General features: G+C 37.5%; 1 protein-coding gene and 1 long non-coding RNA gene across 6 annotated transcripts in view; one reads left to right on the forward strand and one right to left on the reverse strand.

Moving 5' to 3' along the window:
• PIK3R1 (phosphoinositide-3-kinase regulatory subunit 1) overlaps nucleotides 1–11,511 on the forward strand; it is a 57,429-nt gene extending 45,918 nt beyond the window's left edge. For 3 of the 4 annotated variants that reach the window (XM_027634465.1, XM_027634466.1, XM_027634468.1), the window contains 9 exons: nucleotides 3,313–3,415; nucleotides 4,096–4,194; nucleotides 4,322–4,502; nucleotides 4,965–5,090; nucleotides 5,889–6,031; nucleotides 6,295–6,471; nucleotides 6,573–6,641; nucleotides 8,953–9,123; nucleotides 9,566–11,511. In XM_027634465.1, the coding sequence (XP_027490266.1) occupies nucleotides 3,313–3,415; nucleotides 4,096–4,194; nucleotides 4,322–4,502; nucleotides 4,965–5,090; nucleotides 5,889–6,031; nucleotides 6,295–6,471; nucleotides 6,573–6,641; nucleotides 8,953–9,123; nucleotides 9,566–9,755 (1,259 nt within the window). In that variant the 3' untranslated portion in view covers nucleotides 9,756–11,511. Of the gene's footprint in view, nucleotides 1–1,387; nucleotides 1,932–3,312; nucleotides 3,416–4,095; nucleotides 4,195–4,321; nucleotides 4,503–4,964; nucleotides 5,091–5,888; nucleotides 6,032–6,294; nucleotides 6,472–6,572; nucleotides 6,642–8,952; nucleotides 9,124–9,565 lie in introns of those variants that run through there. The other variant, XM_027634467.1, reaches the window with a different exon arrangement.
• LOC113943119 lies at nucleotides 564–20,343 on the reverse strand. Of its 2 annotated transcripts, XR_003526206.1 has the most exons (4): nucleotides 20,256–20,343; nucleotides 15,185–15,273; nucleotides 2,510–2,678; nucleotides 564–1,008 (listed from the first exon to the last, which is right to left on the reverse strand). It is a non-coding gene; the product is annotated as an uncharacterized LOC113943119 (long non-coding RNA). The 2 variants fall into 2 exon arrangements; XR_003526205.1 differs by lacking the exon at nucleotides 564–1,008 and having other exon boundaries at nucleotides 2,351–2,678.
• Between the last annotated feature and the right edge of the window lie 2,119 nt (nucleotides 20,344–22,462).

Below are 22,462 nucleotides of genomic sequence, written 5' to 3' on the forward strand. Positions count from 1 at the left end.
GTGAAACCCTAGTGAAATAATTTTTCCTGAAAATCTTTATGCAATGGAATAAAATCTTACTGATCCCACATGAGACCTAAATGCAGCAATGTTCTCTTCATAGGAAGTCTTTGTTGCTTAATTTAAATAATTACCTTGGCAACTCAACTGTCTGGGTAGCAGATGGGCTAAACCTCCAAGTTCAGTGTTTAGACTTGTGTCTGGGATGATTTTGAGTATCCTATTTCATTCTGGAAATGAAATGAATCTTTGGAACATGTCTACCTAAACTGGGAGAGCAGAGTCTACTTCAGAATGAATTTAAGCTTCTTAATGTACAAAGCATACTAGCATGCATCTTTTTGTATATTCTGGTACTCCAGATACACTCATATATATTGAGGCTTGTCTGAAAGGGGTAACCTACTGAGAGGCACAGACCAGACGTGTGGGGTGGGAGGGGGAAGGGAGGCAGGGATTAACATGTGTTAAATATTTGGAAGGATATAAATTGTGTTAATTTTTTTTAATTAATATTTCTGATATTTCTGAGATAGAGCACATTGAAATGTGTTGCTCCAGAATTTCTTATGATGCAGGCACAGATAGTTGCTACAGCTAGTCTTTGTCATGGTTATTTTTGGTCTCTGATTTTCTCCCCCCATAGATTATAGCAAGTATAAAACATTCACGTTACTTTAATTAGCATTCTGCTTTGGAGTTAATAGTCTGTTCTGTGCATGTTTCTTCCAAGAGATGGGAGAGAGTTACAGTCACTGATGGGGGGAGTTAAGATGGAATATTTCTAAATGGGAGAAGGATACTGATGACATAAAGTCAAGTGATGAAGGAGACACTGACAAGGGACTCTTACTTTTAAAAACAATTAACTTGATAAATATCTCATTGAGAATAAGGCAGAGAAACCATGTGAAAAGGCAGACTAAATCTTTTTGTATCCTGACAGAAAGCAAAAACACTTTTGAAGATCTTGCTCAGTTTTGACTTTCTTCCATGTTTTCAACGAATCTGCGAAGATTAAAATATTTGCTTTTTAGATTTCAAAATCAGTCAATCCAGATTGATTTGAACTGTGTTTTGTTACATAATGATAAGAGAGAAAGACATCTCTATAGTAAGCACGTTTTACGTAATAATATGTACCCTATCAGACCTGTGTGCCCATTAAAATAATAGAAATCTGCACAGGTTAAAAACATAATCTGTATTTCATTATGTGGATATATATGTGTCTCTGTGTGGATGTTTGTCTAAAATGAGTGTGTAATGGACATGCACAAAATCATGCTCCTCTCCCTTCTGCATCTTTAATATGTGCAGTAGGTCTAGAATCCTTTTAAAGCTTTTTGAATGGTAAACTTCAGGCATCCAAGCAGGAGAATGCAGTTGAGATGTGACTGACATGCTTCTAAAGGGAGCTGCCCTGTGTGTGTGCGTGTGTGCAAGAGCTACGTGCTGCAGCATATCAGCCTTTTGTCATCCTGCGAGGATTGGACTGTACCATGCTGCTAAGTTAGGAAAATGAGCCGGGAGCACGGGCACGGAGAGTCCACTTGCTCCTTTTGTGTGTAATACCAGGTTTATATTGCAGTTCTGCTAACTGTAGATTCTTTCCAAAACTGAAATGGTTTTAAGATTAATGTAGAGCAAAATAAGGAAGCAGGAGTGGTTTGGTGACATTATTTTGACATGATTGGCTGAGGATTATGATGTAATAGGTTACAGTGCAGCCCCTTATAGGTTTTAAAATGAATTCCAAGACACCATTACAAAGAAAGCTTGACTCTTTTCTTGTATCTGAGCTTACTCAGTGAAACTCATGCAAATGTACAATACTGTTTGGAATATGGAAGAGCTGGATGTAGAATATCCTAAGACAGATATAAGTTGTGGCACAGACTTGATGTTTTACATAGAAATGGATCCACCAGGTAAAACTGCAGTCTTATTATAGAAGACTTAATAATTTTGGTCTTTGCAATAGATGCTGGAAAATTGCTACTGGATATGTAGGATTTCTTTACTTTGTTATTGACACAAATATTATTTTTTTTTTCATAAATTAGAATGAAATTGTTGTTTAGTGCATGGTTGTAGTAATTAGAATCTTAACATATACCTGTCTGCTTATTTAATTGAATTTTTAATGAATTGACCTGTTTGTAGTTTTTTTAAATTATATCAGAGGTAGTTCTTGTCCTGTTATTATATAATTAAAAAAATTGTATTTCTTTTATTATTATTGTTGCTGTCTCTGTTCTACACTGTACCTAAAAGGAGATGCTGTAGTATCACTCTTGTTTCCTGAAATACTGATTACAAATTGTTGGTTTGGACTGTTTAAGGAAAAACATTTTTAAAATTTAGCAATATTAATTGAATACCTGTTATAGCATCATTTTTTTCATATTATATGAAAATATTATGCTATCCTGATATTCATTGCAACTTTAAAAACATTGTCTTTTGAGTCCAGTCATAGTATACAGGACAGGAATGATGTACTTACTGAAAGAGCTGAGTTGATTTTTGATGCTGATTCCAATGTAGTCCTCCTTGTTACTAAGTCAGTGCTGCAGTATCTTCTCTGGCACCCACTGGTATACGTATGCAGCTTTGACATTGAGAAAAGGGGAATGTGGTTTTTAATCAGTCCTGCCATTTGAACACAATTTATTCTGTAGAATAATAAGATTAACACAAGAGATATTTAGGTCACAGATGGGTTTCTTAAACTGTTGGTTTGGGTTTTTTTTTCCTTTTTTTTTTTTGCATATTATTGCACAGAATACTAAGGATCACAAAAACCCAGTTCTTTTTGAAATATACAGTATTGCTGTGGGTTTGCATTTTTTATTACTCAGCTTCTAGGTAAGGAAGCAGTAAAATTTGTCTAAGATTATTATATAGGAGGATAAAAAAAATTTCACATGTTTCACTATTTATGTTCACCTGAAGGTAGTGAAAGAAGGTAAAAGCAAAGTTCAGATTTTTTTTCTCAAATGCTTTCTTCACAGAGGGAGGAGGTGGGTTTAGTGTTATATTTTACTTAAAATACATTATTACAAGAGTAACAGAGTTTTTTGAAACAGTACAAATTTATTTTGAATTATTTCATTTTCAGTACAGTATCTTGATTCCTTTAATGTCTTTTAAAAACTGTTAGTGATGGACAACTCTGTTTGGTAACCAGTCCTTTTTTTCCTCATTCATAAAATCATAGAATTCATGTAGTAACATGTGATTTCAAAGAATATATGGTCATGTTCTCAGTGTGTTATAATCAACTTTTTTCCCCCATTTCATTTGCAGCGCTGCCTCCTAAGCCACCAAAACCTAATACCGTAACTAACAATAGCATGAATAACAACATGTCATTACAAGATGCAGAATGGTACTGGGGAGATATCTCAAGGTAAATCAGCTCAAGACATATATTTCTTATGCTTGGCTTGATGATCTTGCTGTGCTATTCTGTGTATATGTATTATGCTTCAAGTGTAAAAAATTTAGAGTTATAAGAGCCATTTTTAGGATATTTACCAACACAAACATATTACAGCTGGTTTTATTCCAAACATGACTAAAAAGTTACTGGCAGTCAGTTAGAATGTAGTATGCAAAATGATTGTTCTGTTACTTTAAGACAGCTATATGAAAGACTAGTATGAAAGGACAGCACCAAGAAATAAATATTTTCTTTTTGTCTTTCATCCAAAACCTCAATTGTAGACGCAATAGTTAACAAATAAGACTAACAAGTGCCATATATTAGCAACATTTTTAACTGTACTATATATAGGTACACTAGGCCAGCACTGGCTGCTCAAATTGTACAGGCTTGTATGAACAAGCAGAAAGACCTTTGCATGAATAATAATTTTGTCCAGCAGTTAAAGGACAGAGTGCCATTTTTGTATCCCAGTTTTCTCCAGCAACTTTAAATGAGCTATTAAATAATTGTATTTATTAACATGGAGATCTAGCAGGCTTCTAAAACCCACCTGTTTTAAACCAGAAAAATTTAGAGCACAGTGAGAGAATAAATGCAGGAGAAGTAACTGAAGTGATTGGTTACTTTTGCTTTCATTTTAGGGAAGAAGTAAATGAGAAGCTTCGAGACACTGCTGATGGTACCTTTTTGGTACGAGATGCTTCAACCAAGATGCATGGGGACTACACACTTACTCTAAGGTGAGATTAGTTAACACTAGGTCTGTGATACTTGATAGTAAAATGTAATAACTGCATTTAACATACAGCGTGCTTTAGGAAATAGTACTTGAAGTATGCCTAACTTTTCAACATACTGTATTTGCAGGAAAGGAGGAAATAACAAATTAATCAAAATTTTTCATCGAGATGGAAAATATGGTTTTTCTGACCCATTAACTTTCAACTCTGTGGTCGAGCTAATAAACCACTACCGGAATGAATCTCTAGCCCAGTATAATCCTAAACTGGATGTAAAATTACTGTATCCAGTATCTAAGTACCAGCAGGTAATTTAGTCTATTTTCTTCGTGTGTTACTTAAATACTGAGAAATTACTGCAGACTGAGAAGTCATTTATCATTAAGAACTTAAGTTCTGTAAATGCATGAAAAAATAAATTGGGTGTAAAACCTGATATTTTTGTTTAAAAACAACTCCACACTTTGCATGTAAATTTGAAAATTTAAGTACTGTGGATACATTATTAAGAAATAAACATCTTAATAAATATCCCACTCAATGATAAAATATATAATTTTCAGTATAAAGCTAAACACTTGCAATACAAATTTTCTTTTTGTCATTAATTTCTCATTTGCATATTAAGCATTTAGTATTCTCTGTATTGAAGAAAGAGGAATCACATTTCCATGTAATTTTCTAGGTACTTTTAAGTAGTTTTATCTGGAAAATCTCTGCAATACAATTGCTTCATTATGGAATATCTTTCTTTCTGCTCATCGTTCCAGGATCAAGTTGTAAAAGAGGATAGCATTGAAGCAGTGGGAAAGAAATTACATGAATATAATACCCAGTTCCAAGAAAAAAGCAGAGAATATGACAGACTCTATGAAGACTACACAAGAACATCTCAGGTAAGCTAGATTTGAAGCAGAGTGGAAGACTTTGTAGATTTTGAAGAATATTATTGTGAATTCATACTACCATCTTCCTACTCCTCCCCTTTGCCACCACTGCCAGTGCCCTGATATGGTTGCTCAGAATAGTACAATTACTTCCTTGTGTTTGAACACCCATCACCTGTAAACTTAACTATACTGTGCCCAACTTGACAACTCCATCCAAAGCAAGTCCATAACTATCTGGATTTACCAGCACTTCTGCATACTGACCTTATCAAGCTGAGTTATGGTTTTCAAGGCATGTTTGCAAGGAAGCTTGAAGAATTGAAATAATTGAAGAAAAGTGGAGAACTTCTGGCAACTTGAACTTTAACTTGAATGACTAAAGACTTGGTTATCAACTAGGTATGTAGTGGCAGGATAGGCTAGATGACCTCATGTGACCTGTTCAGGCCAGTATCTTACACCTTTATTTCAGGAAGTCAGCTGTACCTCTAAGGACATTAGTTGGTACAAAGGGCAAAGGGTGCTGCCGTACAGCTCTAAGCATCACAAATAAAATTTATTTATACAAAGCAAAGATTGTAACTGGTTCTTTTTCTAGCAGTTCCACTTCCTTGATAAACCTCATCAAGGTAGCTTTTTGCACAAGCCTGTTGTCTCTATGTCATAAGGCTTTGAAGAATACCTTTTTGGTAAAGGGATATTGAAGTCTTGTTTTACAACATATTCAAGTGTTTCTGTGATAGAAGCCAATAAATTTTCCCCTTTGTCTGATATCAACTGTAATAACAATTACTTTTTTTTCAGGAAATTCAAATGAAAAGAACAGCTATTGAGGCATTTAACGAAACAATAAAGATATTTGAAGAGCAGTGCCAAACACAAGAAAGATACAGTAAGGAGTACATTGAAAAATTTAAACGGGAAGGAAATGAAAAAGAAATACAGAGGTCAGTATTTGGTTTTGCGTATCAAATTGTGTGGTTTTTGAAAAAACAAACTGCCAAGTATAGGTGTGCCTGAAACTGAAGCAAGATGACAAGTTTAAAGTTGTAAGCAAAGAAGCCTCAAATAGGGTAGATGTGAACTTGTGAAATATATAGCTACATCTAGAGAAGTAATCTGTTCCTTTAAGTGTCTACATGTATAAATAGCAGATTATAAAGTTATGAGTAAGAGATCAGAGTTTAACCTACCACATTATTCTATCCAGAATTATGCACAACTATGAAAAACTGAAGTCTCGGATAAGTGAAATTGTGGATAGCAGGCGTAGATTAGAAGAAGATTTAAAGAAGCAAGCAGCTGAATATAGAGAGATTGACAAGCGTATGAACAGCATTAAGCCGGACCTCATACAGCTGAGGAAGACAAGAGATCAGTACTTGATGTGAGTATCATGAATTAACAAATTTGGTTTTAAGTTGGTTTTTTTTAATGGTATCCAACTTCTGTGACTAAAAATTAATTTTATTTACAATTATTATCCAGGTGGCTGACTCAAAAAGGTGTTCGGCAAAAGAAGCTAAATGAGTGGCTTGGAAATGAAAATGCAGAAGAGTAAGTATTGAAAGATTTAAATATTTCTGGTGTTTCAAATCATCTTACACAGAAGTGAGATAAAGCATATTTAATTCTTGGACCACACAGAGGAAATCTCAAGCGTACTAACAATGCACACTGTTAAGGCATGACAGCCTACATAATGCCAGTATTGGAAAGGATGCTATCTCACCCTCTACTCTCCATTTTTTCAGGGAAGTGTATAATCAAGTTACTATAGCAAAGCACTGAAATGTAACTTGTGTCTTTATTCTTACCAGCAAAATTAAGTTCATGAAGTGTTAGTGTCTTAGAGAGACGTGACATGGATGGATAAATTGTTCAGAAGGTCTCTTAGGTATGAGCAGCCTTTTTCTGAATTTCAACTGTTGTTGTTGAAATTGTTATCTTCTGTAGTGGTACCCACATGAGTATATCACATTACTGTTGGAGATAATAAATTTGTATATACTGAGGAGTGGGCCTTCTCTGGTTTTGTGATTTATTTAATTTTTCTGGAAGATGGCAGGATAGTATTCTGTCATTTCAGGCAATTTAGTATACTATGGCTTCTGACAGGGGCTAGACTGGGAAAAAGGCAAAAAGCACTTGGGTTTTGTGAATGTAGACCAGATTTTAACAAAAGCGGGACACAATATCTGAAGTAGTAACAGTGAAGAATGAACAAATAGAAAATCAAAGTTGTCTCAGTAATATTTGTATAAACATTTTCTGCCTATGTAGTTTCTTGTGCATGCCTTTTATGGTGCTTGGTTGAATACACAACAAAAGCAGCAGACTGACAATGACTCTTCAGTGGTTTTACATTCTAGCCTTGTCCACATCTATTTTAATTTGGGTTGGTTTATTGAGTCTCTTACTGTTATTCTAGAAATTGTGCTTCTCTGCTGTGGTAGAAGCAGGAGATAAAAATGACATACACGTTTTACAGCCACGTTGTTTTCTGAATCTTAGCACAATTCAAAGATGATATGATGTAAAATATGTCGACACCTGTTCCCAGTAGTACTCCTATCACTTAAACAGTAGAGAAAGAATAATGCTACGCCATGGGTTTAGTGTAGCATCAAAATAGTAAGTGAAACTGTTTAAAGAACATCTTCTTCTTCTCTCACTCTGTGACTCTCCCTGCCAGCGATCCTGGTAACTGCTGAAAAATGAAACTTTTGATTAAACTTCTTTGTCTGAAGTTGTAATGCAGAAAAAAACCCAAACAGCAATCTAATGAGCAGGATAAAATACAGGAATTACACTCTCTATATTGGAAGTAGAGCCACTACTGCATGTGTTTGACTATCATGCAGATCAAAAGAGTACGAGGGTATAAGGGACTTGAAGAGAGTGGTACATGAAGCAGAAGAACCCTTTTTCTCTGTGAAAATTGAATTCTGGGAGAGATTGCTGATTTTTGTAGACTACTCTGAGTATCTTCAGAAAGATAGAACCATGGATGAGTGAGAAGTCATTTTTCCTTAAACCAAGGAAAACTGATGAAAAGCCTTTTACAGAGAGAATAAGTGCAAACACAGACTGACTGCAAGCTGATCAGGAGAGGCAGGGCCCACCAGTGCAGGCTGCTGGGCAAGTGGGAATCTCTGGAGCTGCACAATACTGAAGTGATGTCCACACAGCTGAATCAGGTGCATCTTCTTTCATGGTGGGCTTTAGCTCAGAGGGTTCTCCGTAACTCTGGAACAGCTATATCCTTGGTAGCTGATTCGGTAGAAAAGGCCCTGTATTATATGCTCTTCTCATAATCTGCTTATAAAAAGAGAGAGAGAAAGCACTCTACTGTTGCACCCTTTCCACAAAACCATCTCCCCTATAAATAATTAATCTGTACAACTGCTCAAAGCTTCTCCAAGCAGCACCTGTAGTTGATACATTGCATGATTTTTCATTGCTGACCAAGTGTTTGGATCTTTGGAAATCAAGCTGACTCAGAGGGTATTGCTTTTGTTGGGCTTGCTGTTTACCAAAACAGCGGACAACGGTAGTAGTGAAGTACTGGAGTGCTCACAGCAGGTTCTGAAAAATAGCAGAACATCTTTTTACGTTCTTCTTCATATTTACATGAGTGTTCTTCAAAGAGATAAGAAACAGAGCTTATATTTTAGTTTTATGCAATGGTTTGAACAGTGCAATATTACTTGGTTTACATTCCTAGTTTTACCAGGGAGGCAGGCATTGGACTAACCACTGATTTTTTTTTTTCCTTTTTGTAAGTAATATGAAATAGACACTATTCAATTAGTGGATTTTACTCTGCTATGTGTTTCACAAATGCATTTTTTTCCACTTTTGGCAGCCAATACTCTATGGTAGAAGATGATGAGGACTTGCCCCATCATGATGAGAGAACATGGAATGTGGGAAATATCAATAGAAGCCAAGCTGAAAATCTTCTGCGCGGAAAGCGAGATGGAACATTCCTTGTTCGAGAAAGCAGCAAGCAAGGCTGTTATGCCTGCTCTGTTGTGTATGTACCTTAATTTGTGAATGGTGTAACCAACGTTTGAGAGGCCTACCTCAAGCTGGGGGCACATAGACACTTGCATATGCATGATTCCCATTGGACCTTTAGGTTTAGAAAGTCCTGAGGCCATTCTCTTTGCTGCTTTATTTCCTACACAGCTCCAAACTGTACCATTCCCACAGATAAGCCTCACTCAGAAGGGAAACAAAAGCATGGGTGCACTCCTTTCAATGCAGCTGCTAAGTCCTGCCTATCTCCTGCCTCCCTAAGCCAGCATGACATCTGCAAATTTGGACTAAACCCAGTTTTTTACCATTATCTCACCAGTGAAGAGAGGAATTCTATGTACTGACTAGCATCTTAAGATTTATTGCCAATACCTTATTCTCTATCTCAATTTTACTGTACTCACAAATTAAAAACTGTTGTTTTTTTTCCTTTTTAGGGTGGATGGAGAAGTAAAGCACTGTGTGATAAACAAAACACCTACTGGGTATGGATTTGCAGAGCCATATAACTTGTACAATTCACTCAAAGAACTGGTGCTACATTATCAACACACATCACTTGTGCAGCACAATGACTCTCTCAATGTCACACTAGCCTACCCAGTATATGCACAGCAGAGGCGATGAACATCTTAATACTGCGGATTGTTTGGTTTTTTTCTAAAGAAATGATTTGACAACATTGAGGCCTCTGGAGAGAAAAGGCTCCTTTCAGCTTTACTCAAGAATTTGCAGTCTCAAAGCTGTTTCAGATAGGACTAGAGATTTCCTTCACAACTGTGGTGGGAGAGATCACAGTAGTAAGCCGTGAATGTATGTTTGCAATCTGAAGTGCTTTTTGGTTTTTTTGTAATTAAGAAAAGAAAAACACGAGAAAAATCCAAACCTGATCTCCCTGCAGGGACATAGAGGCCTTTAAGCATGGTGCTTGTTCACGACCACTTCTGAAGCTTTACCAGCTAGAACATTGGATTACCCAGACACAAGGTATAAGAGGTCTGTATCATTCAGTCATTGGAATTTTGTGGTCACAACCTAACTTGGAATGGTGTTGCTGCACTCAGTGGATCCAGACACACAGCATTGTGGATTTTTTTGGTTTCTAGTGAATGATATGTAGCAGAATGAATGGCACTTTCATTTCTAAGGGATACTTTAAAAGGACTTCAATTACAGTATGTTGTTCAGAGTAATTGTAATAGCAAAGTGCCAGGAAGTGTTTTGTTTAGATGATTAAAAACCCTGTTTTAAGAATATATTTAAGACTGAAGAAAACAGGACTTTCAGTGGCATACAGTGTATAATAGTGTACATAGTATTGGATGACTAACTATCATTGATGGAAACTGTCAATATCAGACTGCTTCTTTTTTCCCTTTTCTGTTTGCTGAAAGCTGAATTCTTAGACTATGCTATGCAATACTGAATTTTCTTTAGGCTGTAGTCTTCTTTCAAGCATATCTACAGGCTTCTTTTTCTTTCTTGTTTCCTTGTCTTCTTTTTTTTGTTATTTCTTTTGCCTGAGAGTATTTTTCCTGATTAATTTTTGTTACTGATTTTCTTGTTTGTTTCATGGGACTTGCTTTTTTTTGAGAGTTTTTGTTTGTTTGTTTGTTTGTTTTTTAATGTACAGGAAGCCAGCAAGAGTTGGCTTGAGAATTAAAACTATGAAATATTTTACAATTTTCTTTAGAAAAATAGAATATTGAGCTACTAGCTCGAAGTTTAAAAAGTTCGTAAATTTTTTTTGATGAAATATTTGTTGGGCAGTGCCTGATAAGCTTCAAAGCTGCTTTATTCAATAAAAAAATATATGAACATTACAAAATATCACTGAGTCCAACAATACTGTTTCAGAGATATCTTTAGAATACGGTACCATACTACATTTGCTTCTTGAAGCATTTTGAACTTTTATCACAATTGTCTTTGTATTTGGAAGACAAAAAACAAATAGTGTATCCTTCTTTGATAGTGACTGCAGAAAAAAATGGGGATATTTTGCTACTGCAGTGTAGAGTGTAGATAGTTTGGATCTCAGAATGAATCCACCTTTCACAGTAAATAAATGATTTCTTGACCTGTGGCAGAATTTTTGTCAGCATGTAAAGATATTTTCATTTCATATGAAGGAAGTTTCTCTAATCTGTTGCCTAGGGGCTTTTTTGTATTAGTATTATGGGGAAAAAAAAGCTTCCACCTCTACTGAGAATGTTTGGATACAATATAGAGCTGATTAAGACTGGAATATGTCTTTTTTTGAAAATGGTTAGGCTATGATACTTACTTTCAGAAGTTTGTAGGCCGAGGCAGTATCAAAGTGAACAGTTCCATAATTTCAGGGCACCAGAGACTTACATAATTATGGTTTAGTTAAAGAAAACAAATACATGAATCCTACTAAACCAGATTTATTAGTAATTCTGGGATAATTTACTGTCTGTGGTTTGCAATGATTACTTATTGTCCTGACCACTGAGGAAATTCACACATTGCAAATTGATAAAGTAACGAACTTCAGAGAAATCTTGGAAAAGATTTGACTAAGTGAACATATGACTTTATTCTTCCCCCAAGATTAAAAAAGGCAATACCCATTACCATTAAATAGAGTTGCACACACAATCAAAAGAGCAAGACCCATGGAGTTCTCCCACAGTAGCTCTGGTTTAGAGATACTTGTGTTTTATTTCTAAATATGCAGGGCTTTATAAGCTGTTGGAGGAAATTTGCTGGTCTCCAATGATCTTTATATTATCATTTCATTTTCAAATTGCTACTTCAGTTCTGATGCTGTAAGGCTTTTGATTTTATTTTGGTTTTGTGCTCTTTTTTTTTGGTGGGTTGTCTTTGCTTTCCTATAGGTGTATTTTCTTACTGGAGTTTATATCAGGAAACACGATTCAACAAATATTAATGTTTCATGACAGTCATCACTTAGAAAATTATTCTGAATATTTTTCCTTAATAGAAGTAGAGTCTTCATCCCTCACCTTCCTCATTCCACACTCTTTTCAGGCCTATAGGACCATGTAAATTTGGTATACCAGTAACTGGTTTTTGCTGTGAAAAGCACCAACAATTACTCTAGCATGCCAGTTATACTACTGGGCTTCAAGTTACAGCTTAGTTGAATATACAGTAGTTTAACACTTATAGCAATCCAAGATATTCTTTGGACGTGTATTAATTTCTGAATGTTAAATATTTTAAGAGTAAAATTGTATTTTTTTCTCTGTAGGCAAAATATATAATCCAAATTGGTGTTTCACGCAGCTTTTGTCAAGAAATTTTATCATAGTTAAGGCATTGGATCTAATTTTCCTTGTATTAAGAAAACCCCTGCTATGTCAGTGGGCCATATCCTTAGCATACCCTGTCCAGTATGGAATATAATTCCATACTGAATGGAAACATAATTCCTGTTTGCTGTGCAACTTCTCTTCATGCGTGGCTGTAGGAGAAAAAAAACCAGTGTATATGAGATTTGGCACTTACTTTTCTTGCACAAGCAACAATGAGAAATGAACACTGTGTTGTAAGGATGAGTGCTTAGGGCTTCTTAAAGAGATGTTCTGCCTACACAGGGTCTATGCAATTTGCAGGGATCAGTTAAGTCTGATGCTGTGGAATGTTGGTGCTAAAAAATAACTCCGGAGCAGTTAATTAGGGGTGAGATAAGGAAAGGGTTTAATGTGCCAAGGCAATAGGTGTTACAAGGCGCGCGCCCAGCTGTGCCCGAGATGTTACATTTTATATTATCTGTCCAATCCCAGGTGTGTCCACCCCGTAGCCTTTGCTCTGGACCACCTCGGATCCACCCCCTTAGAATTGAGTCTGGGGGCTTTTTGAGACCACCTACTTCATCAGTCTCATCATCTTCAGAGCACAAAGGGTACATGGTCACCTAATTCCTGACTCCATTTTGTTATTCAGGCCCTGATATGGCTGTTCTCTAAACAACCTAGGCCTTGCCTTGACAAGAGACTAAACATTGTCACTGAATTCAGGCGTAGATTTGATATGGCGAGCGTAGAATGGGGTAAGAGGGTTAAGGAATGTGTAAACTACTTGTATTACAGGGAAGGGGAGTGAGGGTTGCTGCTTTTAAAATCTACTTCTACTACCTATAAAACTTATATGGTTTATAAAAATTAGAAAAATAAAAAACTATTAGGGGCTTAAGGCATCAAGTCCCTCAAATTGGCATGAGTAGGTTTTCTTTGGTACTTATGTATTGTGTGGCCTCTGCATTTCTCTCCCTCTTTAATGCACAAAGCTAAATCCTGCCAAAGGCCCTATTCACTGCAGAGTTGTTTGTCTTTAATGTACCATATAGTTCACTCCAGTTTTGATTTGATCTCAAACAGACTACTATATACGGGGAAAAAAAGCATGGGGATATAACTGAAGAAACACAGTGGTTTTTTTCTATACTTTTGTTGATGTGTAGCTTTTTCATCTAATATAATATGTTTAAGGGGTTTGTTTTGTTACCTTTTTCAGGGGAGGGTGGAATTTTTTGTTTTGATTTAAATTCCTGAGGTATGCTGCACTGCAGCATCTCTTTCACAAGGCCTTTGAAAGGTATGAGACATAGCAAAGAGAACCAAAACTCCCAAGCAAAATAAGTAGTTTCTGATTTACTTAAGTTGAAATTTGAATTTGCAGGTTGGGGATATGTATCTGCGCATACAGGTGCACACTTGCTGTGTTAATGTGTGAACAGATCCCAATATATGTGCACTTTCACCTTTCATTCAGAACATGATCATTTTGCTGAATTCAGTAAGTGATGTCATTAACTTTGTTTAAAGACGCACACATGCACACTAGACCTCTGTGGGTGCAGCATGTTTCCAGATACAGTTAGGAAGCTGAGTTTCTGTGTTGTTGGATAGTTTCTTAAAAAAAGCAAAAAAAAGGCAAAAAAAAAACCAACCAAGCTTGTCTGTATGGTTCTGTTATCTAAGAAATTTTGTCAAGCAATCTGTAAAACCAAATCTTCAGCTTTTTTATTTGATGTCAACTGTTCTGTAGTGAGAAATGGCTTTGTCTTGTAATTGGCAATGAAATAATAATGCTTGGGAAAACATTCAGATGCTTCTAATGAGGAAAACTTCTGCCGATTTTCACACAGTGCTTTTGCTATGCATGGTATTAAGTTGGGAAAGTGAATCCTGATACTAACTTTTTTCAGGATCACTTTAGAAATGGGCAGCTCAAAGCACAATGCCTCCCATGGGACAAGGTTCTAAAGTGCAACATTTTATGTAGAATCATGTTGTATTTACTGCAGTTGAGACTAAACTGTGGGAGTTGGTAATGTTACATTGCACTTGTCCTGATGAGATTGCATTAGCTGCCCAAGATGCTGCTATTTTCTTTTTTATTCTTGTTTTTAAAAATAAAGCTCTGTTCTGTTAAATGTCTTTAAAACATTAAGATTACTTTGTTTTAAAATTGTCTTTCAGGAGGTGCAGGTTAAAGCAGGTTGTAAATTGCCTTTACAAGGCAACTGTGAAAACATGCCTCCTTGAAGTTTTGTTCAAGCTGTAGAGTTGATGGAGCTGTGTCTTGTTTTTGGGTTGCTTTAAAAATTGTAATAAGTCTTCAAGCAGAATAAAGGTTGTTTTGAAACTGCATTTCAGTTGTTGAGGCTTCCATAAGGACTGTGATGTCTCTTTACCAGCATCCTTGGGTAAATCTTCCTGTCTGTATGTGGCCTTCTTTGAAAATTAGACCCAAATATTATGAGAGGGAATATATATTATATAATATATATTATATATATTATGCTCATATAATATACATATTATATATATATATAATGCTAATATATAATATTATGCTCATATTATTAGAGGGAACTAGGGAAAAAATAGTTTTAGCAGACTCTCAGCCATCCTATATCTTGAACTGAATGGGGTAGTTGGGTAGCTCCAAAATAGTCTCCTGTCAAAACAGTGTCAAAATCACAGTTCTGCTCATCTCATACTATTTCAAAAGCAGTACAGTACTCATGATCGGCCTTCTACAGTGCATTGTTTGCTTACCCTCACTGTTGGTAGATGGTATTTGACTTCTTTAAGTCCATTCATATCTTACCCCAAAAGACATCCTCCAGGTAAGTCAGCCAATCACTCTGGAAGCAGAAAGAGATTCCTATTCAGATTCTGTCCAAGGTTTCCATTGCAAAATTTGCTCACATTAAACTCTAAATACCTTTGACTGAAGTACTCAGGTAACACGGAGTTGGAATAATTTTTAATAATCACAACATTGTCACTGGCCCTTAGAGATTCTTAAAAGAAACTTAGATTAAGGACTATTATCATATTTTTACCCTGCTTATTAGAAAGCGAGGTTAGATCTCCAATGCATGCATCTGTTGCAGTGTTTCTGTTAGTAAGCTGATTCTTTTATACAGATGCTTAGTTTATCTTATTCCTGCCCCCTGAACCAATGCTGAGGAGCGCAAAGGCTGTGCAGCCATAGAGTCGACATCTAAAAATAAGGTGAACTAGGTGGTGAATTATGCATTGTCCATCATCATCTGTTGGAGAAAAATTAAGACTGATGGATCATAATCTGCAGAAGTCTATGGACTAAGAGATTTCTTTCCTGTATCATACATTGTATAGAAATCACTCTTGGAAGACTGGAAAAGTAGTTTGCAAAAATGTCATTCTATTTTTACTGTCTGCAGGCAAACACCCCCTCACTTTCCCTCTCTGCTTTCTTGCTAAGCCTTGATGGTCATAACAGTCATAGGGAATATGAAAGACTGCTTCAATCTATCTTTGTGCAGCTACAAGTGGGTGTCATATTTTTAAAGGATTATGAATGCTTATCATGGATTTTGGTTTTTTTTCTCCCCAAGTTGCTTGATTCATGCAAAGTCATGTGTGAGTAAATTCACACAATTCCTTTTGTCTGAGCTGTGAATCCTAAGAGGAAAAAGAAAATTTTAAAACTCAATGTCACCTTCTGCATGGCTCTGCATAGATCAGCACTGGTACTCCCTGGGCTGCAGATGGGGGCAGCTGGGCACAGGGGCAAAGAAGCAGTGCTGCTGGAGCCCTAGGCCACCTCTCCCTGCCTATAATGGCTTCCCATGGAGGTAGCCCTCCCATCCACCATGGAGAAGAGCCTCTCTTGTTCACATGGAGGACCTTTTGAGATGATTACCACCAGGTTACACCTAATATTTACCACGAGGGGCCCGATTCCCTCGTTTAGAGGATACAGACTGGGGAAATGGCAAACAGTGGGGCCTTACCAGTATTCCTGAATGAAAAGAAGGCTAAAAATAAGTGGGTTTGCTTTCACTGCAGGGCAGCTTGCAGGGAAGTGGGATCAGACATGATTCCAGACAGATGTGGGCTTTGCGAGAGGCACTAGGCCTTTCCTATCTCCTCTGAAAAAAGCAGGAACTGTGGGAGCACTGCTGAGGACAAGGTTCTGATGTCTCTTTTTTTTAATCTCTTTGAGGACCTATGTCCTGAAATACATAGACCACCAGAAACAGAAATTCTTTAGGACCTTCTGTAAAAACAGATATTGATTGATCAACCTCTACTCAAACTTTGGGTAATCTGTGCATGGACTAGCCTTTTGACCTGTGATCAAGCAATCAGATAACCACAAACATCCTGATAGTTCTTTGAAAAAGCAGGTTTTTGTCCATGGCTGTACCAGGCCTTGTTTCCTGCCAGAGTGGCATTGCAAGGACTCTGCTTGTACTGTTCTGTCCTCTATGAAGGAATTACCCTTGCATAGTAAAAAAGGAGGTATTTAGGGCTACTGATTTAAATGTGCAAATATTTACATGAGTAAAATTTAGCAGGTATCACACAAAAGGATCTAAAACCTGTCATGCTCGGGTCTTTGAACAAAAAAATATTGACAAAACTGGACACGAATATAGTTAATTCAGATGATGATTTCACTGTTGTGTGTTTGATATTCTTGTCTCATTAGAAGACCATAGCCTGAGAAGAAAGATACTGAGTTCATACCTGAGAGCATTTTATCCTCTATAAATCCTCTATAAATGTTCATTTTCAACATGTTTTAGTTTATTTTTCCACAAATCTTGTGCTTGGTATAAAACGTTGTTGGATTGATCCTTTTGCTATTTTTTTTTTTATGGTGTAACTACTGGAAAGTCCTTCAGCAGGGTGGTCCATGGGGTGTTAGCTGAAACAGACATACTGAGAGTCAATGTTTGGTGGTGACCTTCCCACAGGGAATAGCATGTCTGGACTGTAAGACAGGATGGTCAATCACAGCTGCCTGTCTAGCACTCAAGGCAGTGATTCAGATGGCTTTCACGTGCCATCATACCTGTCACTGCACTCAGGGTCATGAGGCGTAAGCTTTACCTATCTAAAAGGTGGGTATAGCAATTCTTTGTAGCTTTTTTATTGTGAGGCTGAATGGAAACCTTAAATGGCACGATGTGGAAATATGAGAGGAATGCAAATCAGCAGCTATCTGGACTGGAGCCATACCAGAAAGCAAAGGCAAAAAGGAAAGCTTCGTACCTCTCACCACAGCCTCTAAGCAAGGACCATACTGGGCCTCCAGTCACCCTCCACCTTCCCTGGGAAATCTATGCAGGATTATTACTCTGTTGAGTAAAGGCTGCCACTTAAAACAGCACCTGTTTGCAGGTGCAGTTTGCTGCTCTTCCTTGTTTCAGAAAGACAGTGAGTTTGAACATTTTGAAGTGGGATTCATTTCATCTAATTTTAAGCACCTAAAAGAAAGGCTTGTCATCAAAGCCATCTGGCAAAACTCTCTTCCCAGAGAGAGCCAGGCAATTCCTCGGGGTGATTCACCCCACCTGCCTCAGGCACTATTCTTAGGATACAGTGAATCACTCTATGGAGTCACTTCTTTGACTGGAGGGAGAGCCCAGGCAAATTATGGTAGATGTGCAACATTAATGTGCATCAGGTTAGATGAACTCAGTCTCTTCCCTGCTGATAAGCAGCTCAATTTTAATCTCTCCAGTACCACCTGCAATGTCTTCTGCTCTTAGGTGTAATGATAAGGGACAATTAATTTGGGGCTGGAATTAAAATTCATTTACAGAAATTGAGTCTTTCATAATAATTGTAAAGGTGGCAGAGAGGTTCAAAAAGATGCTGGACCATATCAACCTTGGAGCTGTAATTCTGGACTCTACACAGAGGAATCCATGATACTACCACCTTCTCTGCCTGCTCCAGGGACAGGCAGAGAAGACCTGGCTTATCAGTGCCTTCCAACAACCTATGTGAAGCCTACACACCTGTCTTCTGAGGAATACCTTGGTCTCTTGCCAGCCATGTGGCCAGCCAAGAAGACATGGATGAGGAAGATGCTTCTGTTTTTTCCAAGTGAGGTCAGTTTTTTAGTCACCACATCTGTATTTCCTTTCTTATCCAGGGAAAATTTAGGAAACTTGACTTCCTTTCCTTCCAATTGGTCCATAGCCAAGACACAAAGTGGGATATTATGACAGTAAAACTAAGAAACGAAGAACTGCCAAATTACCTCCCAGTCACTCTGAGCTCTACCTTAGGACAGGAGAGCTGTGTGGGATTCCTCAGACATCTATGGAAAACTTAAGAAGGTCCTGTGGTGGTTTTTGGGTACAAGAGTATATGCATACCCGTGTCAGTTAAACTAAATCTTCCCATGAAGAATGTTCTACTGAGAAGGGTCTGCAGACTGCAAGGGGAGTTTGCCCATCTGGTGAAGTGGAAGATCTGGTCTTGAATAGCCTCAGTGGCTAGAGCAAATGCAGTGTCAGGTCAGACGCAGGAACATTTTGGGCAGAAGATTCAGGAGTCTTGATGTGAAAGAGAAGCTGTTATGCAAACAGCTGTTGCTCAACGGGTAACAGGTAATGTAAACAAGAAAGCCACAGACTGTCAAACCACTCATGAGGGCCAGGATTCCTCAGGATATGTGAATAAGATCCTCAAAATGGGTTCACAGCACTGCACCTCTTTGTGATAGGCACTGTAGGTTTCTGAACAAAAGCATATTGCTCCTATGTGAAAACAGACTGATTTAGTCAGTGAGTAAATGTGCACAGCCACATACCTTCAAGACTGTGAATATTATTTCAGAGAGGATGAGAGGACAAAGTAATTTAAAAAAGAAAAAGAAAGGCCAAGTGTATACAAACACACACAATTAAATGATGTTGATATTTCAAAGTGTCTTGGTCATCATTACCAATAACAATGTTACTAAAACTGAAATCTTGCCATGGTCCGTCCATTTCCCACTGTAATCTTGGCAGGCACAGATGACCAAGGTCTTGTCTATTGGTTTTCCAGTGGCAAAAACATCTCTTATCTGGCTGGGCCACATGTGCTTCCAGTAGGGTGCGGCCAGAGACTGGACCCAAGTTGTCTTGAGTTAGCACAAGTTGCTTGGGTGCCTGCACACTCTTATGACAGCTGTATGTGAGAGCTCCTGGGTAATGCTGGATCCAAACAGCCATTTCAGGATGGGAGCAGACAGGAAGGAAAGGGATTGCTATTAAAGTCTTGATAGGAATTTTTTCCACAAGAATGTCCTTTCTGGTGTCACATACAGAAGAGCACATCCTCTATTAAGGTGGTCAAAGAAGCTCCTTTTACTGGGGAAGGTGGTTAGCTGTGACAATTAAATGAACAAGTTTCCCTCCCTTATTTCCTCAACATCTATAGCAACATGTATGCACATGCTCCCTCCAGCACATCTATGATGGAGACACCCTGCCTCTAATATCTGTGAGCACCACCTAAGGCTGATCTGGCATTTCTTAGCTGAATGCAATCATTAACATGGCCCCAGGTCTGAAGGCAAACTAAATAATGGAAAATGTGTTCAGCTTCCTAGCCAGGCTGTGACAATGAATAGTGTTCCTTTCAAAATGCCACACTTCCTACATTTCTAAAACTCATATGCCCCTTAAAATTGGTATAAAATTTATGAAAAGTTTCTAGAGAAGCGAGAGAAATCCATGCCAGTGCCTCAGTAAAAAGTAACAGGCGAAACACATTGCTGCAGGGATTTTCCAGAAGAGACACCCTGGGCTTGCAAAGAAGGTCTACCACAGCTCTATCAGTGTATCCTTACTGTACAAACTTATGATTTCTGGATTGGATTTCTTGTATTCATCTCCAGCCAAAAAACAAGGACTGTGGTCATTCTGACTGTCCTCAAATCGTGGTGTTCTGGCCACAGACAGGGAAACTAGCTCTAGTAGCCAAAGCTGCTCTCACTCATGCACCTGGGTTGTTTTATGTGGCAATGGAGCTGCAAGGGAAGGTGGTGGCTAGCTTATACCCTGATATGAAATCAGGATGAACCTGAGAAACATGCCTGACCCCAGAAACTCAAAGAAATTGCTTCCCTATCTGGTAATACATACGTAGCTCTTGACTGATGTATGCCCATACCCAATTCTTCTTTTTTGTATTTTCTTCTTTGTGCTGATACCTTCAGATCTCTTTGGCTCACAAAAAGTATTAGCACATGTTAGGTAGCTGGTTTCTCCTGATTGCTTTTTTAATGTCAACACACTCTTGAAGCTGAAACAGTGGACTGTATAGTCCCTGTGAGAAAAATACTGGTTAATTGTGAGTATCACTCACAGCAGATACTTCACATCTGACATCTCTCTACACTTTCATCCCTAGAGGTTCTGATGCAAGCCTGGCTCTTGAGCTTTGTGAACTGGCTCCCACTGAGAGAGGGGAACCATGAGAAAAGGGAAAAAAGACTTTCCTTCCAATATTTTCCTAAGCTGCCCCTATTCAGTGGATCAAATTCATGGTAGATCTACTTGAATGCAAGGAGAAGGGCAAAAGCAGAAAACATTACCAGCTGTCCATGACTAGTATTTCTCTTCCTATAGTATTCTAAAACCTTGGATTTACTTATCTTTTCAATTTTGCTCTGCAGATAGCAGAGGACAAAATTTTCCAAGCCAACACCTTCATCAGTTCAAAGTTATTGATGTATTTGTGCTGAAGCATTTGATAATCCAAGGTTATATTCCTGTATCATATAAATGACCCACTCAATAACAAAATGTCATCATTCTCCATCCTTTCCTAGAAATTAATTTAGTCATGGACCTTAAGAGAGACTAGAAACGTAAGGCTCATCATGCACATATTAGAGTTGATCAAGAATTGTTCTGCAAGGGAAATTCTTATTAAAAAACCCTTATTTATTTCATATGAAACCTTCGCAAGGGTTATGAATTCAGCAGAGCTCTTTCAAAGTTCAAAATAAAAAGCAAGACTCCAGTTTCCATCTAACATAAACCTGTTAGCCAACAGTGACCATCTTAGTAGACGCTTAGCATAGATGAGGTCTAGGAGAGTCTTCAGTGAGCAGAGGCTGAAAACATAAGATACTCTAGCTTTTCCACCAGACTATGGAGTTTGTTTCAATCCACTGGAACTTTTAGTCCATATAAATAAAAATATTAATTGGAATAAATAAAACTGATTATAATGCCTGGTCATTATGACACTCACCAGGCACACAGGAAAAATGAATTCACATCCCTGCTTCAATGGTGACTCCATGTCTACAGCATGAAAATTAGGCAGGCATAGGCTGAGACAGGTAATGGTATAGCTATATATATTTTTCTACAAGCAGTTTTAGTTCTTGTGTTTTACTGAGTAGTACAGCTCAAGAAGTGATATCTGCATCAGGATTGGTTTTAGATCAATGTTTACATTTTGAGGCCTGTTTGGTCTTCAGTGTGAGTCAGTCTTTGGATTCCAAAGGATCAAAGTTTAGAAAGTTTTTCTAGACTCATGAAGAACCACCTTATGCAATTGTAGATATCACAAACCTTTTGCTTTAGACAGATGTAATTTAAAAACAGAACAGGAAACCAAACCCAGCCAGGTCTAAGTATGACACAGAAACCAGGCTGAACTGGTGTTTTCATGACTGTACTTTATCCACTCAGAAATCAGAAGTATTTTAGAATCTCAGTTTTGGTTTTGTTCTTTCATGCTGAAAAACTTCAATACTGCTTAGTCTTCTGGCTCAGAAACATGAACATTTGAACACAGAAGTAAAGAAAACAAACAAACTAACTAACTAACAAAAAACCCAACCCCAAAAACCAACCAACCAAACAAAGGCCAATGAATGTGTTAGAATCTTTTATGGCTCCATAAAAACTAACCATAAAGCATAACTAACTATTTGCTGATTGTAAACTCAGAAAAGACCCCTAGCCCTTGTTTTCAAATGCTTTCCCTCCAGACTACTCCAATCCCAGCTGAAATTGATGTTAACTAGAAATGAGAAGA

Source organism: Corapipo altera, unplaced genomic scaffold, assembly GCF_003945725.1.
Source record: "Corapipo altera isolate COAL_440 unplaced genomic scaffold, ASM394572v1 61411, whole genome shotgun sequence".
NCBI lineage: Eukaryota > Metazoa > Chordata > Aves > Passeriformes > Pipridae > Corapipo > Corapipo altera.